The sequence below is a fragment of the Prosopis cineraria genome, unplaced genomic scaffold, assembly GCF_029017545.1.
Source record: "Prosopis cineraria cultivar Desert tree isolate PC_DT_omini unplaced genomic scaffold, ASM2901754v1 PC11, whole genome shotgun sequence".
In the NCBI taxonomy this organism is placed as follows: domain Eukaryota; kingdom Viridiplantae; phylum Streptophyta; class Magnoliopsida; order Fabales; family Fabaceae; genus Prosopis; species Prosopis cineraria.
Window position 1 is genome coordinate 4,017,800 of NW_026555342.1, and position 19,199 is coordinate 4,036,998.

Below are 19,199 nucleotides of genomic sequence, written 5' to 3' on the forward strand. Positions count from 1 at the left end.
TAATGTTGCAATAAGTCCTTTAAATGATTCCCTTTTAAGGTGAAGAATTGCATCTCCAAGCACTTGAACATGCGCGAGGATTATCCTCAACCTCTTTTCTTAATGTAGGTTATATCAAGACCTTCGCCTTTATGGTCTGGTCCATTTGTGCATGTATTGCCATTGCTCTCATTGCTCTTGGTGCCTCCAAAGTACACGCATTCAGCATACTGGCTCTGGGCGGCAGGTCCGGGTTACACTCACTTGCACATCCATTCCACTTCGTTTTAAAATCCAATCATGCTTAGAATCATTTGATCATTGCAGGATTTTATCTTTTAGCTAGGCTAGGGTCGGAGAGGCTACTGATAGAGTGACTTTCAAATTGACTTTTCATACTGTGAGCGGCCACACAATCAAGCACTTGTCTGCTTTCATTCATGGTTCCGGTCTTATCGACAGTCATGCTTGCAAAGAGGAACGTTGATGTCAAGAGGTATTTCAATGCATGCATCATCTTAATGGATTTGCTAATTTAGGAATTTGATTTTTTTTTCCTGAAACATGGCCTCAAATTGAATCGTTGTTTTGAAAGGGGAGGGGGGGATAAAAAACTCAAGAAGGAGAATGCACTGGCACCAACCTCAGGTGCCATGACAGGTTCCTTTCATAAAATCTTCTAACGTGTCTGCTGGAAATTGGAATGCATATGTAGCATGAAAAAAAAAAAAAGTAGTACCATTAATACGTAAATCTTTTAACAAGGCAGCTAGATATGAGTATTGTTTTTCTTCTTTTGGGATTTCATAACAATTTGTGGTTTTTTTTTTTGGATACTTTTCTCTGAGATACAGTATCCAATGTATTTCATAGGTAGCTATGCCCATGTTCCATTCGTTTTCCTGTTATTGATTTGCCCTTTTACCATTAATCATAGCTTGTGAGATGTCACATGATTCAAGCTTTAAAGTCATTTAATTTATGTCATACAACCTTGAGTTGCAAATTTGTTAGCATATACGAACTGCAAAGTATTGTAAATATCATAACTTCTTTCTACTGCTTGATATTGATCGCCTGTGCTGTAGCATTAGTGACCCCCCTTTATCCTAGCCAAGAGCGTCCAAGGCTTTTTTTTTTTCCATAATAAAAAGTTTAAATGAGTTGGGTTCAAAAGTTCATTAAGACCCGGGCATTCTTCCATAAACAGATCGCTTATTAATAAGATTCTCATTTCGGCAACAAGATTTGAACTCATGACCTTATTTGTGATGAGCCAAATCCTTACCAACTAGATCAACCCTAACATCCATAGGCTTTAACAACAGCTTCGCCTGTTTTTTAAGCCATCTCAAGGACGAGCATTTGGGATTCGAGTGCTCTTAGGAGAAATCAAATGTAAATTGATAAGGAGAGAGACATCATTCCCATTTACTAACTTAGCTAACCCTCTTGAAAGCGTAATAAGTGGACAATTTCGAGTTTCTTTCTCTTGCATTTTATTTCAAGTACTGATTTGCATGATCTTAATTAATCTGATGCGGTTGCTATGGTCTTCATGAAGCCAAAAGTCTGCGTAAAACATGGAGGACTTTACGTCCTTATAACAAGGCCCACGAAGAAAACTCATGGTGAGAGCTATAACAGGGAGGCCCCCGAAGAAAGGCCGCTACTATATCACAGAACAGTTGTATAAAGTAACATGTACTGTAGTTAGTTCCTGATCTGTACAGTTGTTTTTCTTAATCTTGCAGCAATTATATACGGACCTGTTTGCGCATGTTTGCGGCTTACTCTGTTGTAGAGTGATAGAACTCAGAACAATGCTTGAGTCCAAGTTATAAATATATGCAAAAGTAGCTCCTTTCTTCCTTTCATTTTTCAGACCAATCAAATATCTTTTAAATCGTGAATTCTATTTTTATTTTTTACAAAGTACTGTTTTTGTCGTACTATTATATTTGATGTAAATTCTTAACAGTTTGATTTTTATAGTTGTTCATAAAACATTTACATTTACAAAAAGAAGAGTTGTATTTCAACTTCATAATAATCCGTATTTTCTGCTATATTTGGTATGTACTTTTTTCATAGTTTAACTTTGATATCGTGGTGTTTGAAAGCTGGATAAAGAAAGTAAATGGAAAAATTTAGGATAACAATTTTTTTATTCCTTAAATTTATCTGACCTTTGAAATTTAATATTCATTAATAAGTCCTTAAAATTTTATATTTGATTATGAGATTTTAAAAGAATTTGATTAATAAATATTATATTTTAGAAATCAAATTGATAACTTGCACAAACTGTTGAGAAATGTCAAAAATTTTCTTTAAATATAGGATCGATTGAGAGTAAGATTATAAAAGAGAATTTTGAAGTTAGCTGACATTCATATACATGCTCCTTGTTTTGTTTAATGACAATCTTATATTCAGTCCCCTTGTTTAACATGCTAATGATAGGTAATGGAATAAAATACCTTTTCTTCTATAAGTTTAACCATTAAGACAACTTCAATAATAATAGTCAACATTACATTAATATCATCGAATAAAACGAACTGGCTCAATTCATTAAAAAAAAAAAACTAGTTCAATTCAAGTCACACAAAAAATAATATAAAAAATTGTAAAACGAGATAGAAATTTAAGAGTCCATTTGTTACGTAAAAAATAATATAAAAGTAAATGAAAAAATGTCCAAAAATGAGACAAAATATATCTTGATAAAAATTTTATACATTTTTTAAATAAAATAAATACTATTTATGAAAAGAAACATTATATGGAGCCTAAAATCATAAAACTATTCGAATTTCTTTCTTTGTTTTCAATTTGGTTTATGGGTCCTGTGATATTAGGGTGTTCATATATATTTATAAAAATAAAACCTCTTAGATAAAACGAAAATGGTCTGAAAATTATAGGGAGAGATGTCATGTGCCTATTAGTCGAGGATAGGCGAAGCGCGAAACGATATTCAGAAAGTTTCGTATGTTCATAAAATATTTACAGAACGCTTTCGAGTTGACTTCTAGCAGAAACAGAAGCAAGAAAGGCCTCTACATACATATATAGTGCTTTTAAATTGCCTTATACTGTATATTTTCGAAGCTCCTTCATATAGCTAGCGATAAGATCTATAACCAATGATAATGATAAAACAAGGACATATAACTTTGTTAAATGAGATACTATACTACAAGCCTTTAGATGAGAGAGAGACTCATAAAACAACAATATTATCTCAATGTTTCTTTCTTTCTATAACTCCCATACTCATCATCTGATCTCTCCAGCTCAAGTAAGCTAAGCGCATATATATAACAGATGAAGAAGCAGCTGAAAGAAGAGTTTAGATTTCACGGCACGAAAAAAGTAATTTCTTACTTTTGAAGATGACAAAGAAGTTTGCAGACTCTAGAAAGAAAGTGAGCTCATCAAAATCATTCTTTACAGCAATAACATAAACCATCCACTAGGGTTTCATCTTGCTAAAAGAAGCAGGATATGTACACAGGCAAATTAAAGGCTCACTTATTGTTTCATCACTTAGCTAGCTAGCTATGGAGCTATGTTGGCACGAGAAAAGAGGTTGATGAATTCTGAAATACTCATGGTCTCTTCAATGTTGGAAGCATCTACGTCGTCTTCTTCAACCAACTCAAATTTATCAGAATCACCATCTTCTGCTTTCCCTTTGTACACCAGTGCTGTTCCTTCCTTGATTTCCACTTTCCGGCATCGAGTAATCATTCCACTTTTCCTCAGCTTTTCAAGCTGATCCATCGTCATTCATGTTCCACAAAACAGTAGTACTGTAGTGTAATATTGTTCATATTGATAAAAAAAACAAAGTTTAATTACTATACGTGGTTGTTATTATTACCTGATCGTCCAGCCAAGAAAGTTGATCACTCAATTTTCCTTCTGCTAGCTATAATTTATGAAAAAGATGATGAGAAATTAATTTACAGTTGAAATATAATTAATAAACTTTTGGAATATTAATATCAATTATACACACACACACACACACACACATATGGGCACCTCAAGTTGGGTCAAGGCAGCTTTGTTTCTGGGATCTAGCTGCAAAACTAGACAAAACAAAAGATCAAGAGTCAGATTACAAGTACGCAAGAGATCAATGCACAAGAATATACATATATATTATAAGGTTTAATGCATTAATTATTTCTCATGTTTGAAGCTGTCTCATCAGAGATTTGGATTTTATGAGCGTCTCAAATCCTCTCTCACCTAGTGAGTGTCCACGCTACTATACAATAAGATTTCATCAACATTTGAAAATTTATACTTGACTACAAATAAGTGAAACGGTGAATTTATAGAATGGTTTTATTGTGAAGATGCATACATTTCAACCATTTCACTACCGCCGCATGAACTATTAGATTAAGGCATTGGGCACCACAAAAAGGTAGAGCTCTACATTTTTTACAACCGTTTGATTGGATCAAAACAATCTCTGTAATAACACAAGGAACACTTACTGAATGAGAGGGTTTAAAACGCTCACCAAATCCGGACCCGTCTCATCATTCAATTTAAAACATGTATCATATATACTTAATTAATTTCTAGCTTCAGATTCTGTCGTAAAATTCAAAAGATTTGGTTTAGCTATATATATATGTGTGTGTGTGTGTGCAAGTGTAATTATTAAGATCAAGAATTATTAATATACGTACCTTTTAAGAAACCATCCCAGATAGCATCAAAGTATTTTCCTTGTTCAGAGTAGGCTAAACCTAAGCGATAGTAAGCTTTGGTGTAGTTAGAGTTAAGGCTGATAGCTTTACAACAGTCACCAACAGCTTCATGAAACCTCTTAATCTTGATCAATGCAGCCCCTCTGTACAATGAAGAACAATTATATTAATTAAGCCCAATATTGATTGAGATTAATAATAATCTAGGATTAATTAACTGTATATATACCTATTGCAATAGTAGACAGCGTTGTCGAGGGTAATTGCAATGGCACAGCTATAGAATTCAGCAGCTTTGGCATAACAAGTAGATTCCATGGCCCTATTTCCTGCGCAATTGTCAAGTTCTTTGAATTGATTATTCCCACGTCGTACATGTGTATATGTCTATCATCCATGTTTCGTTTAGTTTACCGTTGACTGGATTACCAGATAACAATATCTCTAAAGACAATAAGATGATATCATTCGTAACTTCAAAAATGTGAATCAGATTTCGTACCCAGTTTTTTCAGGGCCTCAGCGACGTCCTTCATGTTAAGTGATCTGGAATGCCCTTCTTGGCTAATCACCTGTCAAGGGTTTAAGAATCAGTGTGTCTACGTATATACATAAACTTGAGAACTTGGATCAACTAGCAAGAGTTTATCCTCTTAATCAGAGGTCTCGAGCCCTAAATAACCATTAAATTCTCCCAGGGAGGCATACCTATAATCTAAGATACCCACCGGATTGCTCCGGGTCAAAGTCAAAGACCTGGACACCATAGCTCATGCAAATAGATTTATATACAAACACTTAAAAAAAAAGAAGGAAGAATTGAAGAAGCTGTGATTGACAGCATAAATAAATGAACACACACAAATAATATTAAAGTGATATAAATATACACATACCCCAAGAGCTTGGTTGAAAATTTTGCCGATAATAGCATTGATTCTCTTTTTGGGGTTGGCATGACCAAGCAGAGAGTCGAGACCTCCATATTTGAGCACTATCTGTTTGAATTCCTTCTGGAAGCTCACCATGTTCCGACATGCGGCCACGGCACTTCCTGCCAGACATCAATCCAAACACTAACTATAAATCAAATTCACGCAATAATATTATTATTGAATAGCTCATCACTATTTTCAATAACGGATATATGTACTTATAATACTCTAAGGAGTGTATGTATGGGAAAATCACTCTTATATTTTATAAAATCACAAAATTACTCTGAAATCCGATGTCATATAATTTACTTAATTAAGTTAATTATCAATTCGCAATGAAGTTTCCAATCAACGCTTGATAGTTGTTAATGTATGTATTTTCAGTTGACAATTAAATAACAATAATTTAACAACTATCCAACGATAATAATGGACAACTTTAATAAACAGCATAGAACTTCACAGTGATTTTGCAATTTAATGGGACTTTTATATGCTTAAATTCCTTCTATAGAAAAGGAAAGCGATTTTCCCTCCAATTTGTCATTTTAAAACTATAAAAAGTGTAAGCTAGATCAAGACTAGTCAAGAACGCACGCAGATATATTTCATGCTTAGATCGAAAGAAGTGATGGTCAAAGCAATAATCAACGCATGCATTTATACTGATCGATGAATCCAAGCGTCTTCCGGTTAATATGAGACCAAGCTGCATTTTTTTTTCCTGATGATCTGGTTTAGTTTTAGAGTAAGAGAAGTAAGAAAAAGGAAGCAAAATGGGGTTTTCTCTGTTATATACCTTTAGAAGAAGATGAACTAGTGCGTTTAGCGGTAGGTGCAGTAGTGGAGCTACAAGAAGGTTCATCATCAGATTCCTCAAGTTCTTGATCAGTATCGTCTTGAGGAGTTCTAAATAAAGTTACAAGAATCCCAGGTTTGCTTATTTTCTCATCATCTTCCACCTTTTCTTCATTTATCTTGAAAATCAATCTCAGATTTTTCGCCACACTTTTAATGCGCTCTTTCTCTTCTTTGTTCGCACTTTGAACTGCCCATTATTCAGAGTGTAAATTAAACTTCAACCAAAAATTTAAACAGGTAATAATAAATTATTATTTATATAAAGCAACAAGCAGGAACTAACAAAAATGTAAATTAAACTTGAAGACTAGAATATTTGGGTTGAGAATATGTATGTTCGAGGGATTGACGGCTGTATTCTTTTTTCCTTTTTTTTTTTTTTGGTGGAGATTAGAGTTCCCAGGTTTGCTCACTATTGGCTATAATGGATCAAAATCCTCTAAAATTCACTCCCGCAAATTTTCTAATGAAACAACATTCTTTGAATGATTTCAAATTTTCAATATTGTAATATTTTGCTCCAAATACTTCTAATTTTCTCCTTCATTTCACGTATTTAGCTGTTGAATAAATCAAGTGGCACAAATCAAATGCATCTACTGCCACTTGATTTATTCAACAACTCAAATACGCTTAATTAAATTCATCAAGAAATTTTAAAGAGTGAACTTTAGAAAATTTTGACCCACTAGAGGTCAGCCTCCTGGACAGCAAGATGCTCCTAAAAGCTTTTGCCCTAATTTTTTTTGGTACATAAATTAAGCATAATATTGAGGGGTAAATCTCAATAGATGAACCTTATATCACATATCACAACATGCAAGATAACAGCTTGAAAAGTTTGAGCCTCACTCTCTAATAAATGTGGATGGCCTGGTTCGTCTCCCCCGATGCCTCCTTCTTTCTGCACTCACATCGACAGGTTTTTCCTTGTCTCTCTTCTTCTTCTTCTTTTAGTTTTGTGTTTTTTTCAAACCCACCTGTCCATGCGAGTGCAAGAAGGAGACTGACCAGGAGGAAACCCAATCCAATGTGGACGTTCACATATTCTCAACCCAGCTAGGTTTTTGAAAACTCAGCTTCTGAATCAATAAAATTAATAATAATAACCCAACAAGCAAGCAATTGGATACATATATTTCTGCAGAAAAGCATCAGAATGATTTGCACACGAACCAGTTGAAAGGAACTGCAGGAACGCAAGAACTATTCTGATGCAAAGCTGCGAGCTGCTCGTCAGGTTCGCCATCTTCAGTCTGTGCCACAGATCACAGAGAAAGCTAGAGAGAGAGAGAGGTGAGAAAATTTGTAGTGTGAGAGGGGAGGAAGACAGTGCAATGATATATATATGTATATAGTTATGAGTGCATAACGTCTATTTGTTTCCAAAATGAAAAAGGGCAAAAAAAAAAAAAGAGCAGAGAATAAAGATGGTTTGCTTGAGGAATGGCGTGAATGATATTTGTCGTCTGCTTAATATTTAATGATTATTATTACAACAGCTCTCCTAAGGCAGATTCCAAATTAAAATGGTGAATGGAATTAAAGACTACCGGAAAATAATGGATATGCATGAATTAAAGGTATTTATGAATATTAATGACTACCAAGTTTGATTGGATTTGTTTGTGGAGTAAATAAATATATTCTTTTACTTTAATATTATAAGGTATTTTTAATCAAATTACACACCTAATGAATTACTTTCTTTGTTCCAATATATAAGAGGTTTTCTTGAACATCTTCTTGTTCCTAAATATAAAATGTTGTTTGCATATTTTTTAATAAATGAACCATTATATCATTATTAAATTGAAAGAGAAAAAGATAAGTACTCTTATTAATTTACTTTGAAAAAAATTCATTTTTTATTTATAATAATTAGGGGAAAAATTTAATTTTGCTATGCTTTTAATTAGATAACTAAATTTTTGTGTGATTCGGTTAAGAACATCTTATATATAGAGATGAAGGAAGTAGTTAATAATCTTTAAAATTAGGAAAAATTACATATAAATTTCATGGAGTTGACTTGTTTATAAATAAGTCTTGTAAAATTCAGACACCACAACTAAGTCTCTTAAGATTTGAGTATAATTTAAATTGGAGTAAAAGGATAATAATGCCTCAAACATATATACATTATATCAGTAAATAATTTTTAACTATTTCATCAGTTTAACTATTAGATATATGAAATTACAGTTGTAAAAAGTTTAAGTTATAATTATAAATTATTGATAAAGTAATGTATGTTTTACATGGATATTATTGTCTTCACAACCTAATTTCAAATTACATTTGAGACTTAACTGTAATTTTTAAATTTTGCAAGACTTATTTGTGAATAAATCTGCTCCATGGGACTTACATATAATTTCCCATAAACTTATATGTTCCTTCCACATTCGAAATCTTATTAATTACATTTATAATTAAAGGCATTTAAAAAAAAACTCATTACTTATACTTTGAAAGACCTAAAATATCTTGTATTTTTTATCATCTTGCCTAAGAAAAATGCATAATATTTTTTGAATAGAGGGAGTGTGTTAGTAATATTATTCACGAACCAACATGCATGAGTCATCCTAGTGGAAGGGATTATGTATAATTGTTTAAGTATGAGGTTTTAAGTTCAATTTCTGTGTAAAGGTAGAACAGGTTTTTGGAAGAGTTATCTTCAATTAAACACGACAACATTTGAATATGATAGTTAAATAACTATATAAAAAAATATTATTCATGAATAATAAAATTTTCAATCCCTCAAGTCAGATAGCAAGAAGTATACATGCTCTTTCCATATTTTCCTTACTTAATGGGAAGTTTTAATTAAAAAACTTATTAATTACACCCAAATTAACAGTATTTTTTAGAAAAACCTCATCAATTGTACCATGAAAGATCCAAAATGCTTGATGTTTTTTTAATACCTTACCTAAAAATGCATGATATTTTTGAAGGGAGGAAGTATGTTAGAATACTATTTACAAACCAATATGTGTTAGTTCTAGTAGAATGAGCTATATATATATATATATATATATATATGACCGTTTAAGTACAATACCTCTAGCTTGATTTTACGTAAATGCAGAAAATGCTTTTGAAAAAGTTATCCTCAATTAGATCCAACAATGCTCAAAAATCTGACACAGTTAGGTAGCCATATAAAAAATATATTATTAACAAATAATGAAACTTTTGGTCCCTCAACTTTATGTTTGCTTATTAATTTGATCCTTGAAATTTAATTTTTTTAATTAAGTCTTTAAAATTTTATAACTATATATACACACAACTAGTTATTCTTATGGAATTCAAAAAGGAAATAACTCCAAAAAGATTATTGGTATTATCATCATAAAATTTTAGACACTTAATTGATAAAAATTCAATTTAAAAACTAAATTGATAATCTTAAAAATGACGGGCCCAAAGTTTAATTATCCTTATTATTCAATGAAGATTATGTACCATACTATTCACTGGAAAAGTCTGCGGACATTTGCCCCACACACACACACACACACACACACACAAAGGCAATAAAAGGGGTTTAATCTCAAGCTTTTTTAACAAGTGAGACCTCACAGGTTTAATCTTGTTTCTAACTTCAAGTCGCCAATGTTTACCTTACAATAAAGAAAAATCATTAATCATACATTTTTTGAAAAAAAAAACTTAGAAATGATTTTTCAAAGTTTTTTAAATTTTCTTTTATAATTGACAAGAATTTTACAATAAAGAATCGATAATAATACAACATTCAAATAAGTTAATTGACATTGAAATTTTAGTACTAAAAAAATCCTTGATTATATGAAATTTGGAAATGATTACTTATAAACTTAAATTTAAAGTTAGTCAGTTGTCTTTAAAATTACACACTTTTTTCATATTTACTTTTAATTAATAAGACATCTTAATTAAGAAAACCATTAATTACAGTACCCCCTAAAAAAGGTATTTTTGAAAAAAAAAACTTCATTAATTGTATTCTGAAAGGCCCAAAATTTATTATATTTTTTAACATCTTACCTCATAAAAAATGTATTATATTTTTATATAGAGTGAATAAGTCATTGTCAAGTAATTTATGTTTATAAAAAAATTTCATTAAAATGTTGATTTTTTCAAAAGTTTTCACACCTTTTCAAACGTATCATTGAATGTGATAAATATAATATTTAACTTATTCAAAGTATCATAATTGGGAAAATAACATACTCCCTCAGTCCCTATTATAATTTTTAAGACAACTCCAACTATCTCATTGAAATGAAGACAAGATGGTTAAGTTATTAATTTTATCTAAAAATATAACAAACTTCTAATTTTACTCCCATTGAATTGAAAATTGATCAAAATTTTACTTTCTCATAATTAATGAGTTTAAATAGAAGTTATATTAAAAAATATAATTAATACCTTATCAATTGCCTTATATTAAAGACCAAAAAATATTTCTAACAGTATCTAGTAACCTAAAATAAGAAAAAGTGCATGAGTGCCTAAAAAAATTATTTGTTCAGTACATCCGTAACCAAATCATTTAAAGTCAAAGATGTTGATCATTATGTTTTGAATATAAAATTTAATTATTTTGTCACAAATGTATCAAAAAAATAATTTCATGAGCACTTGTACATTTTTTTTTATTTTAGACCATTGAATATTTATGGCTGATGGCTTTTTAAATATGTTTACTCATTTGCCTAATATCTTATAATACTCAGTGAGGAAGTATAGACGACAAGGAATCTAATAAAGTTTGAGGGTTGCTGATGAGGGGGAAAAACATATAAAAGAGATGTCGAATCCAAAGAAAGCATAGCATGCGACAATTCAGATCCCGAGGACGGAGAAGAATGAGAATATTGCAGCGATCGAGGTTGGTTGCCTGCAGATATTGCCGAGAATGATTATGAGTGTGGAGGCTTCTCACGTTTGTTGTAGAGAAGACACCCTCATTCCTCCCTGGCGCTCTCAATTTTTTAGGATGCTTCTTTCAGGCACTAATGACAAGGATTCAACTTGTCTGGCTGTTTTAAATTTAATTTAAATAATTCATGTTTAATATAATATAAAAATGGGAAAATTGCCTTAAAATACTTGACCACAAATTTAATTGTGGAGAGGAACTTGAGCATTAGAGAAGGACAAAAGTCCTGTAGTGACATTAAATAAAATGACCAAATTATCCTCACCAAATCCCATCCCTCTCTATCCTCTCTAGCTTGTCCTTGCGATTGATTTCTCACAACGTTCTAGCCAACCATGATTTCGACAATGACGGCAATGATAGTGAGTAAAGTGAGGTCAAGAGCAATTGGTAACTCTCACTAACCCTTTTTCTCTAACTCTTATCTCAATCATGTATCGCCTACTTTAAATTCTTTCAAACCTTAACATCCTTTCTACTCCAGTTATCATCCTTCATCGTCTTCATCGATTGAGGACTCATGGCTTTTACTCTACAATCTTTTCTACTTGATTCATCCTTCTCCATCTTTACTTCGTGGCTTTGTGCTTATGGTTCTCCTCTACTTGATTGAAGATGGTGATCTTGTTTTGATGAATGTTGGTTGTGAGTTGCATGAAACACCAGTGATCTTACCCATACTTGGCGACTTTGTGGTAGCTTTTCTTCTTCCAAGGTTAGCATAATGAATATTTTTAATCAATTCTATTTATTGTAGTGGCACTAAATAAATACTTATCTTCTTTATCATCTTTAGAAGTTCTTGAAAAGTTTGATTTATTATTTACGCAACCCTATTTTTTCACATGATCTTTTACCTCTCTAATAACCATTTCATTGGTTAGTTATTTGGTTTTGTTCTAGCATCAATTTAAGACCATCAGAATGAATATTGCCTATTAAAATCCTAATTGATGAGATCAACTTATATGGATTGTCAATCTTTAAGCAGAAGTTTGTCTATTGTATGGTCATTATTGGGGCATTATAGCTTCATTTCAAGTGTTATGAGACCTTTAAGTTTAGTTCCTCATTCTTGGCATTACTCAACTAATATAAATTTCCTATAATGGCATGATAATGTGTTAAGTTTTAATCTTGTTAAGTTTTGAAGTCATTTGAGAATCAGCATAAGAGCATTTTGAAATTTGTTGCTTGCATGCTATAGCCATGCTGATTGATATCGTTCATTCACATATTAGTTAAGAGCTTGTTTATAATTATTTTGTTCAAGTCATAGCAATTGAACTAGATGTATACATCCCATCTCATTTTGATGGTCTAAAGAGGTACTTGATCTCAAAAAATTTGCTCAAATTTAATTAAATATCTACTTGTTGGTGTGGTCCTACACTTACTCTTCTAGTGAAATTCTTTTGGTTTATCTATCTATACAGAACATGATGCTGCAATGCATAAGAAAATGCCATCTTTAGCAAATCTTGAAGGAAACTCTAGAAACTTTATATTTGAAATTGTCATGGTTAATAAAAAGATTGATCCTATGTTGGAAGAGCTGTTGCAATGCAGAAGAAAGATTGGTCCTATAAAGGATGCTAATATTGTATTAGCAAAATGGACACTGGAGGCAAGAATTTTATGAGTACAAGATTAGTTGATGTTAGGATGTTTGAAGGATCACTTGGAGTGATCTCTGCATTTTCTATATTAAAGGCTATGCATATGAGTTGCAGCTTTGATGGAAAATAAAGGAAAAGGACATTTGAAGAACTAGAAGAAGATTCTAAAGAGGATTCCTTTGAATTAAATTCTCAAAGCTTGTATAGATGACATTTTGTAAAGATTGTATAGACAATATTTTTTTCCAGCTTGTATCTCCTATAAATGAATCATTTTTCCTATTATTATGTGTATCATGTATTATCTTGTTGTAATATAATTATTATATTGTTAGGGAATATAAGAACCACTAATTTCAATGATAAATAAGGGATGGGATGGTCCCCTTAATTCCACACTGTAACTCTATCTAAATGTTTTTACTTGTAAAGCATGCATGATTATGTGTATACATATTTCAAGATATAGAAAATCTACTTTTTGATGCTTGGTCTCTAAGGATTTGCAAGAGCAAAATAGTTCCAACGTGAAGCATGGCTTACAAAAGAAAGGGTTGGTGCAAAGTAGATGAAATTTTTAATGTGCAAGTTTGGGTCAATTAATATTGACTAGGCAATTATTCCCAAGGATGAATATTTTAAGAGTTGTGATGCTATTGCTAAGAACTTCATTGGGTTTAGATTTGAAGAATTTTGAAGAATCATTGGGTAGCTCCCTTAAAGGATTCACTTTATGAATGTATACATTAAACCATTATGTAAGTTGTGTGGATGAGTTGTACATGAAAATTATAGGGATGTAAAAACACGTATTGTTTAATGATAAATGGATGTGTTGGCGTTCAATTGTTGTTCTTTATACTTTAAGTTAGTGTGATTAAACTTTACATATAACAATAATGACCATTAAGAATAAGAATACCCCTTGATGTTTTTATGAAAAAAAAGCAAATTTTTAAAATATCTATTTGCATTTTCAAAATATCCATATGTGTGTTTAGAATATCCATTTGTATTTTTAAAATATTCATATGCATTTTTATAATATCCATTAGTATTTTTAGAATATCTATTTGTGTTTTTAGAATATACATTTGTGATATTCTGAAAACACAACATTGATGTAATATTCAAACCCCAAGTTTTAAGTCATATTTAAATATGCATTTTGGATATTCTAAAAATGTAATTTTTCTTCCATTTATTAAAATAATAATTTTGGATATTTGACTATTGCTTTAAGGAATTGCAAATAGGTTTTCATTTATTTAAATATGCAAAAGTGTTATTCAAATATATAAAAAAAATTTACTTTTCATTGAAGATCAGTAGCATATCAAGGAATAAAGATTGCATATGTTTCAAAAGATACCTATAAGGGAAATTAATGAGTGATATTAAAATATACAAGAGTATTATTCGAATACGTGGAAAAAATTTACATTTCGTTGAAGATCAGTCACATATCGAGGAAGAAAAAATTGCATATGCTTCCAAAAGTATCCACAAGAGAAATTCATGAGCAATATTCAAATATACAAAAGTGTTATTCGAATATGTGAAAGAAATTTATATTTCATTGAAGATTAGTCACATATCGAGGAAGAAAGATAGCATATTCTTTCAAAAGTATTCATAAGAAAAATGGATGAGTGATATGTTTGTATGCAAAAGTATTATTCAAATATATGAAAGAAATTTACATTTCATTTAAAATCAATCGCATATTAAGGAAGAAAGATTGTATATGCTTCCAAAACTCTCTATAAGAAAAATTAATGAGTGATATTTGAATATACAAAAATGATATTCAAATAAATGAAACTTTTATTGCATATAATTTAAGTTCAAATGCATATAGTGGAATAATTACTATATGACTGAAGATCCATACTTTTAATATTCTAAAATGCTTTTAAGTTAAAAAATTTTAGCATATCAAAAGATATTATTTAAATAAATAGAAGTTTTCCTGCATATGATTAAAGTTAAGTGTTTATAGTGGAAGAATCGTTGTATATGACTAAAGACCTTTGCTTTTAGTATTCCAAATTATTGACAGTGAAGGACATTGTGACAGATTGACACTGGAAGACCTTGTATTAAATGTTGACATAAAATTATTGACAACGAAAAACCTTGTGACATATTGATAGTAAAAAACCTTGTGTGAAATATTGACGGCAAAGGATCTTGATCCTCGTTTGCTATTTTTTTTATAGCAAGGGCATTTATGTCATTTATACATTAGAAATTAATGCTAGCAAAGGACCCATTTTTAGAATTTGTCCCAACTCCTTATAAAATAAATTTATGGTGAGGTTTTTTTGAGCAATTTTTCCTATAAAAATTAAGGGTTAAATGACAAATAACCCTAAATTATAAATCTAGAAACATCTAGGACTCTAAATTTATTTTTTATATAATTTTTTCTTTTAACATTTCAAAACAATATAATATGGACAATATTGTTAGAAAATATTAACTTTAACTGTCAATTGACTAAAAAGATTACATGAAAGAACTTAAAAAAAACTTAAGTTATATCAAGCTTCTTAAAGAAACTAGAATGTAGTTGAGTACATCCTATGTCATCAAAATTTCAAGAGAGAAGTTTGAGCAACTAAAAATAATTCATAAGCCATTTTTCACAAGTTAAAAAGAATATTGGTTTTGAAAAAAAAAAATTCCAGGTTCAAAGTGTTTATGACTTTTTTTTTGAATTTTTATAAGAAAAATGTGGAATGTAATAAAATTGACTTAACTAAGCAAATAAGTGAGTTTTTCAAAATTTGAATTCACTTTCACCATCATAAAATCCTAAATTCAATTCATTCAGTTTTTGTAACTGATTTGACATTAAGTAAGATGCCTAATTATCATTAGGAATAAATGACTATGACTTAGACCAAGACACAATCCCTCTAAAAATTATGCCAAACAATGATTTGACTTTAGAATTAGAATTTGCCTTGCCTTGGTCATATTCTAACACTTAAAACTAATCAAGAATTATGCAATTAACTTCAATCTAAAACATAAATAGAAGTTAAATGATTCAAACATCATCATGAGGATTGGACATAATAGCATTTACACAACAATAGCCATTGAAGTATAAATTTAAACATATAGTGTGTAACATGTAATTTAATTAAGAGTCAAATCAAAGCATTAAGTCTCTTATAAAAATGAAATTAATTAGAAAATGCAATCTAACTAAAATTGAATCATCAAGTCTCAGACGCGAAATATTGCAGAACCGAAATGAACTAAACTAAGAAAACTCAAGTCCTAGTCTCATCTCCCTTGAGGAACTCTAAGGAAGTTCAGCTACTCATTCTGATTTTCACAATGACTGATTGAAGGAAGATGGCCGTGAAAGCTGTCATGGACGAAGGTTGGAAGAAGCTATGAATGATTGAGATGTGCCATGAACGTGTGACCGACTCTGTGTGACTGAGAAGAAGAAGATGACTGACGGTGTATGATGACTGAAACTGAGAACTCGAGAGGAGATGAGCGTTGCTGTGCGTGCGATGGCGTGTGAGCAGCTGAATGAAGATGAAGATGTGTGATGACCGAACTCGGACCAGAGGAAGTGATGAAGATGAGCGATCTGTGAGTTCAGTGGCCAGCGAGAGCTTCTCTCCTCCGTTAATGGCTGAACTCTCGAAGACGTACGATGATGTGTGTTCGGTGGAGATGAGCAATCTGTGCGTGGTGTGGGACGAGCTGGACTCTGAACCTGAAGATGAGAGGAGATGAGTGAGCGTGTGATGAACTTTGGCGTGAACGTTTGGAACTGAGAAGATGATCCCGTGTGTGCGTTCAGTCCAAGAAATGCGAACACAATCCCATGCAGGTGCTCCTCTCTCTGCGTTTTCTCCTTTTTCTGAAAAGTCAAAAAAAAAAAAAACTGATCTAAAATAAAAAAAATTACTAAATTAGCTTCTAAATGCTTAAAAATGCAAAATTAAAAAAATTAAACCAACTTAATAAAATTGAATCAAACAAAGTCCTAAAAACAAGAATAAAAATTATCCAAGTAATAAAATGTGTCAAGGAATTAAAATTCTAAATTAAAAATAATTAATTCTAATAAAATGTGCAAAATGATCAAAATACTTCTAATGCCAAAACTCAATGTAAATGAGCCAATAATAAAATTCAATATTAAAATCATATATATAAAGGTCTAAATTAATAAAATATAGTTACAAATGTAAAAAAAAAGTATGCAAAATATGCTATTCATCAAATTTCAAAAATTACAAAAAATTACGGAGAAAATTTTCTTGGTCCTTTTCAGTAATTATTTGGATATTTGTCTATAATTTTTGGGTTTGATCTTTTTAAAAATTTTTGTCCTTTCATATAATTTGAGGTCTTTTTTGTCATTTTTATAATTAACTAATGATAAAATTAACTTTTGTTAATAATAGAGGCGACGATACATTGTTTTCAAAAGTTTGAGGGGGATATTGCACAAAAAATGAGCTTAAAATTCTAGATGCTCTTGGACTTATAATTTAAGGGTCAATTTTTTGTTTAACAAAAAAAAAATGCTTGAATATATTTATATAGAAAACAATTATTTTGATTTGGAGATGAATCTTACTTATTCGAGGAAGCAAAGCAATAAGAAATTTCTAATAGAACCAGAGGGTAGAGGCTTCTTATTTAAAGGATAAAGTTTATGATTTAAAGAAAGGAAAAACACAACTTTAGTCCTTATAGCTTTAATTTGTTTGGATGTAGGTCCTAGTATTTTTTTTTTATTGTTGAGTCCTTCTAATTTATCCTGTATGGAATATTAATCCATTTTTACTTTTAAATATGCTTAGAAGGATGATAAGATAGTACCAACAGTGTTTAATTTTTTGCCATGTAGTCACTATTGTCATTAATGTAGAAAGGAAAAAAAAAACATTTAGATCTTAAGTGACAAAGGCCACATGTGCAGTGATTCCACTAAGCAGAAGGTTGATAGGGCATTGGTCAAGGAAAATTGCCCGCTTGATTGCCATTGGTCAAGGAAAATTTATACCAAAATATGTTAAAATTATAATGATCAAATGTTGTGTTATCTTTTTAAACATGACATTGCACATTTTTTTTCACTCTTTTAACGAGAAGTCTATTTCTTGATGTAGTTGAGTAGTTCTACTCTATATATATTCATCGGATATTTTTACTACTCTTTTTTTCCCGTAAATATTGTTATTATTTAAACTTTATTCTCTATCATTTTATTGTATATATTTGACTTTTTATTAAAAAAAAGATTTCGTTAAACCCAGAAAAATACTACATCTAACTATAAAATTATATTGCAATATTTTTTTCCTGCAACGACAATCAACAAGTGAAACTTTAGTTCTTAACGTGTCTGCATTGCGTTTTTTTCCATGACGCATCAGCTATAGAAGCATTAATTCTTGTTTTACAATAAAATAGATCCAAGTCATTATTTCTCAGCTATAGAAGCATGTGTGCTTAAACATGCACACGCAGAGTCAGAGGCTCACTCTTCATTGATAAAAGCTTGGTCTGTTCTATGTATACATATATATATGAATTATATGCACCCTCTTGTTCACCTGACACAAATTTCTCAAATCATAACCTTCTGATTTCCCTTGACATACTAGTTGCTTCTCTGCATTGACCGTAACTGAACCAATGTTTTTCTTCAGATTTATTTTTCAAACTGATTCACGTTCCGGAAGACAACAGTGACATGTGTCATATATATATATATATATATGCATGCATGTATGTATGTATGTATGTATGTATGTATAATACTGTCCTTGAATATCTCAAATTATCATCACCATTGGATGTTTCCTTCTAGAAACTAACTATAAATTAATTAAGGTTACATGTGCAAAGTACACAGAAGCCTGGTCACGGTTGAAGACAAGAGTATAACTTTTCTTCAGCTGGAAAGCAGATGCTGAAGGTTATCAGAATTCAGAGGTTGTGTAACCATTCAGTTTAGTAATAATGCAAACAATATAGCATGAGGCTTTTAAAATCTTTTATATTAAGTATGCTTGAGGATAATATCTTTGACCAAAATAATTTAAACCAGTTGGTTAGACATGTC

The 19,199-nt window shown here is 30.8% G+C and overlaps 2 protein-coding genes and 1 long non-coding RNA gene across 3 annotated transcripts; 1 reads left to right on the forward strand and 2 right to left on the reverse strand.

The window, feature by feature from the left end:
* Window positions 1-331: 331 nt before the first annotated feature.
* LOC129287097 (uncharacterized) lies at window positions 332-1,854 on the forward strand. Its single transcript, XR_008587594.1, has 2 exons — window positions 332-475; window positions 1,544-1,854. It is a non-coding gene; the product is annotated as an uncharacterized LOC129287097 (long non-coding RNA).
* A 1,692-nt stretch (window positions 1,855-3,546) lies between these two features.
* Window positions 3,547-5,036, reverse strand: LOC129285647 (uncharacterized). Its single transcript, XM_054921411.1, has 5 exons — window positions 4,948-5,036; window positions 4,698-4,861; window positions 4,036-4,082; window positions 3,872-3,919; window positions 3,547-3,762 (listed from the first exon to the last, which is right to left on the reverse strand). Exons 1-5 carry the CDS (start codon window positions 5,034-5,036, stop codon window positions 3,547-3,549), a joined length of 564 nt encoding a protein of 187 aa, XP_054777386.1.
* Window positions 5,037-5,194: 158 nt separating this feature from the next.
* Window positions 5,195-7,766, reverse strand: LOC129285648 (uncharacterized). Its single transcript, XM_054921412.1, has 4 exons — window positions 7,694-7,766; window positions 6,456-6,704; window positions 5,615-5,772; window positions 5,195-5,290 (listed from the first exon to the last, which is right to left on the reverse strand). Exons 1-4 carry the CDS (start codon window positions 7,764-7,766, stop codon window positions 5,195-5,197), a joined length of 576 nt encoding a protein of 191 aa, XP_054777387.1.
* Between the last annotated feature and the right edge of the window lie 11,433 nt (window positions 7,767-19,199).

Bases quoted from the DNA above. Each gene is read 5' to 3' on its own strand.
- LOC129285647 (XM_054921411.1), bottom strand. From the start codon at position 5,036: ATGGAATCTACTTGTTATGCCAAAGCTGCTGAATTCTATAGCTGTGCC. The intron at 4,862-4,947 runs GTATATATACAG...TTCATTGTACAG, and splicing joins GCTGTCTACTATTGCAATAG to AGGGGCTGCATTGATCAAGA. The intron at 3,920-4,035 runs GTGCCCATATGT...CATAAATTATAG, and splicing joins CTGCCTTGACCCAACTTGAG to CTAGCAGAAGGAAAATTGAG.
- LOC129285648 (XM_054921412.1), bottom strand. From the start codon at position 7,766: ATGGCGAACCTGACGAGCAGCTCGCAGCTTTGCATCAGAATAGTTCTT. The intron at 6,705-7,693 runs GTTCGTGTGCAA...AATAATGGGCAG, and splicing joins CCTGCAGTTCCTTTCAACTG to TTCAAAGTGCGAACAAAGAA. The intron at 5,773-6,455 runs GTATATAACAGA...GATGTCTGGCAG, and splicing joins TAGTTCATCTTCTTCTAAAG to GAAGTGCCGTGGCCGCATGT.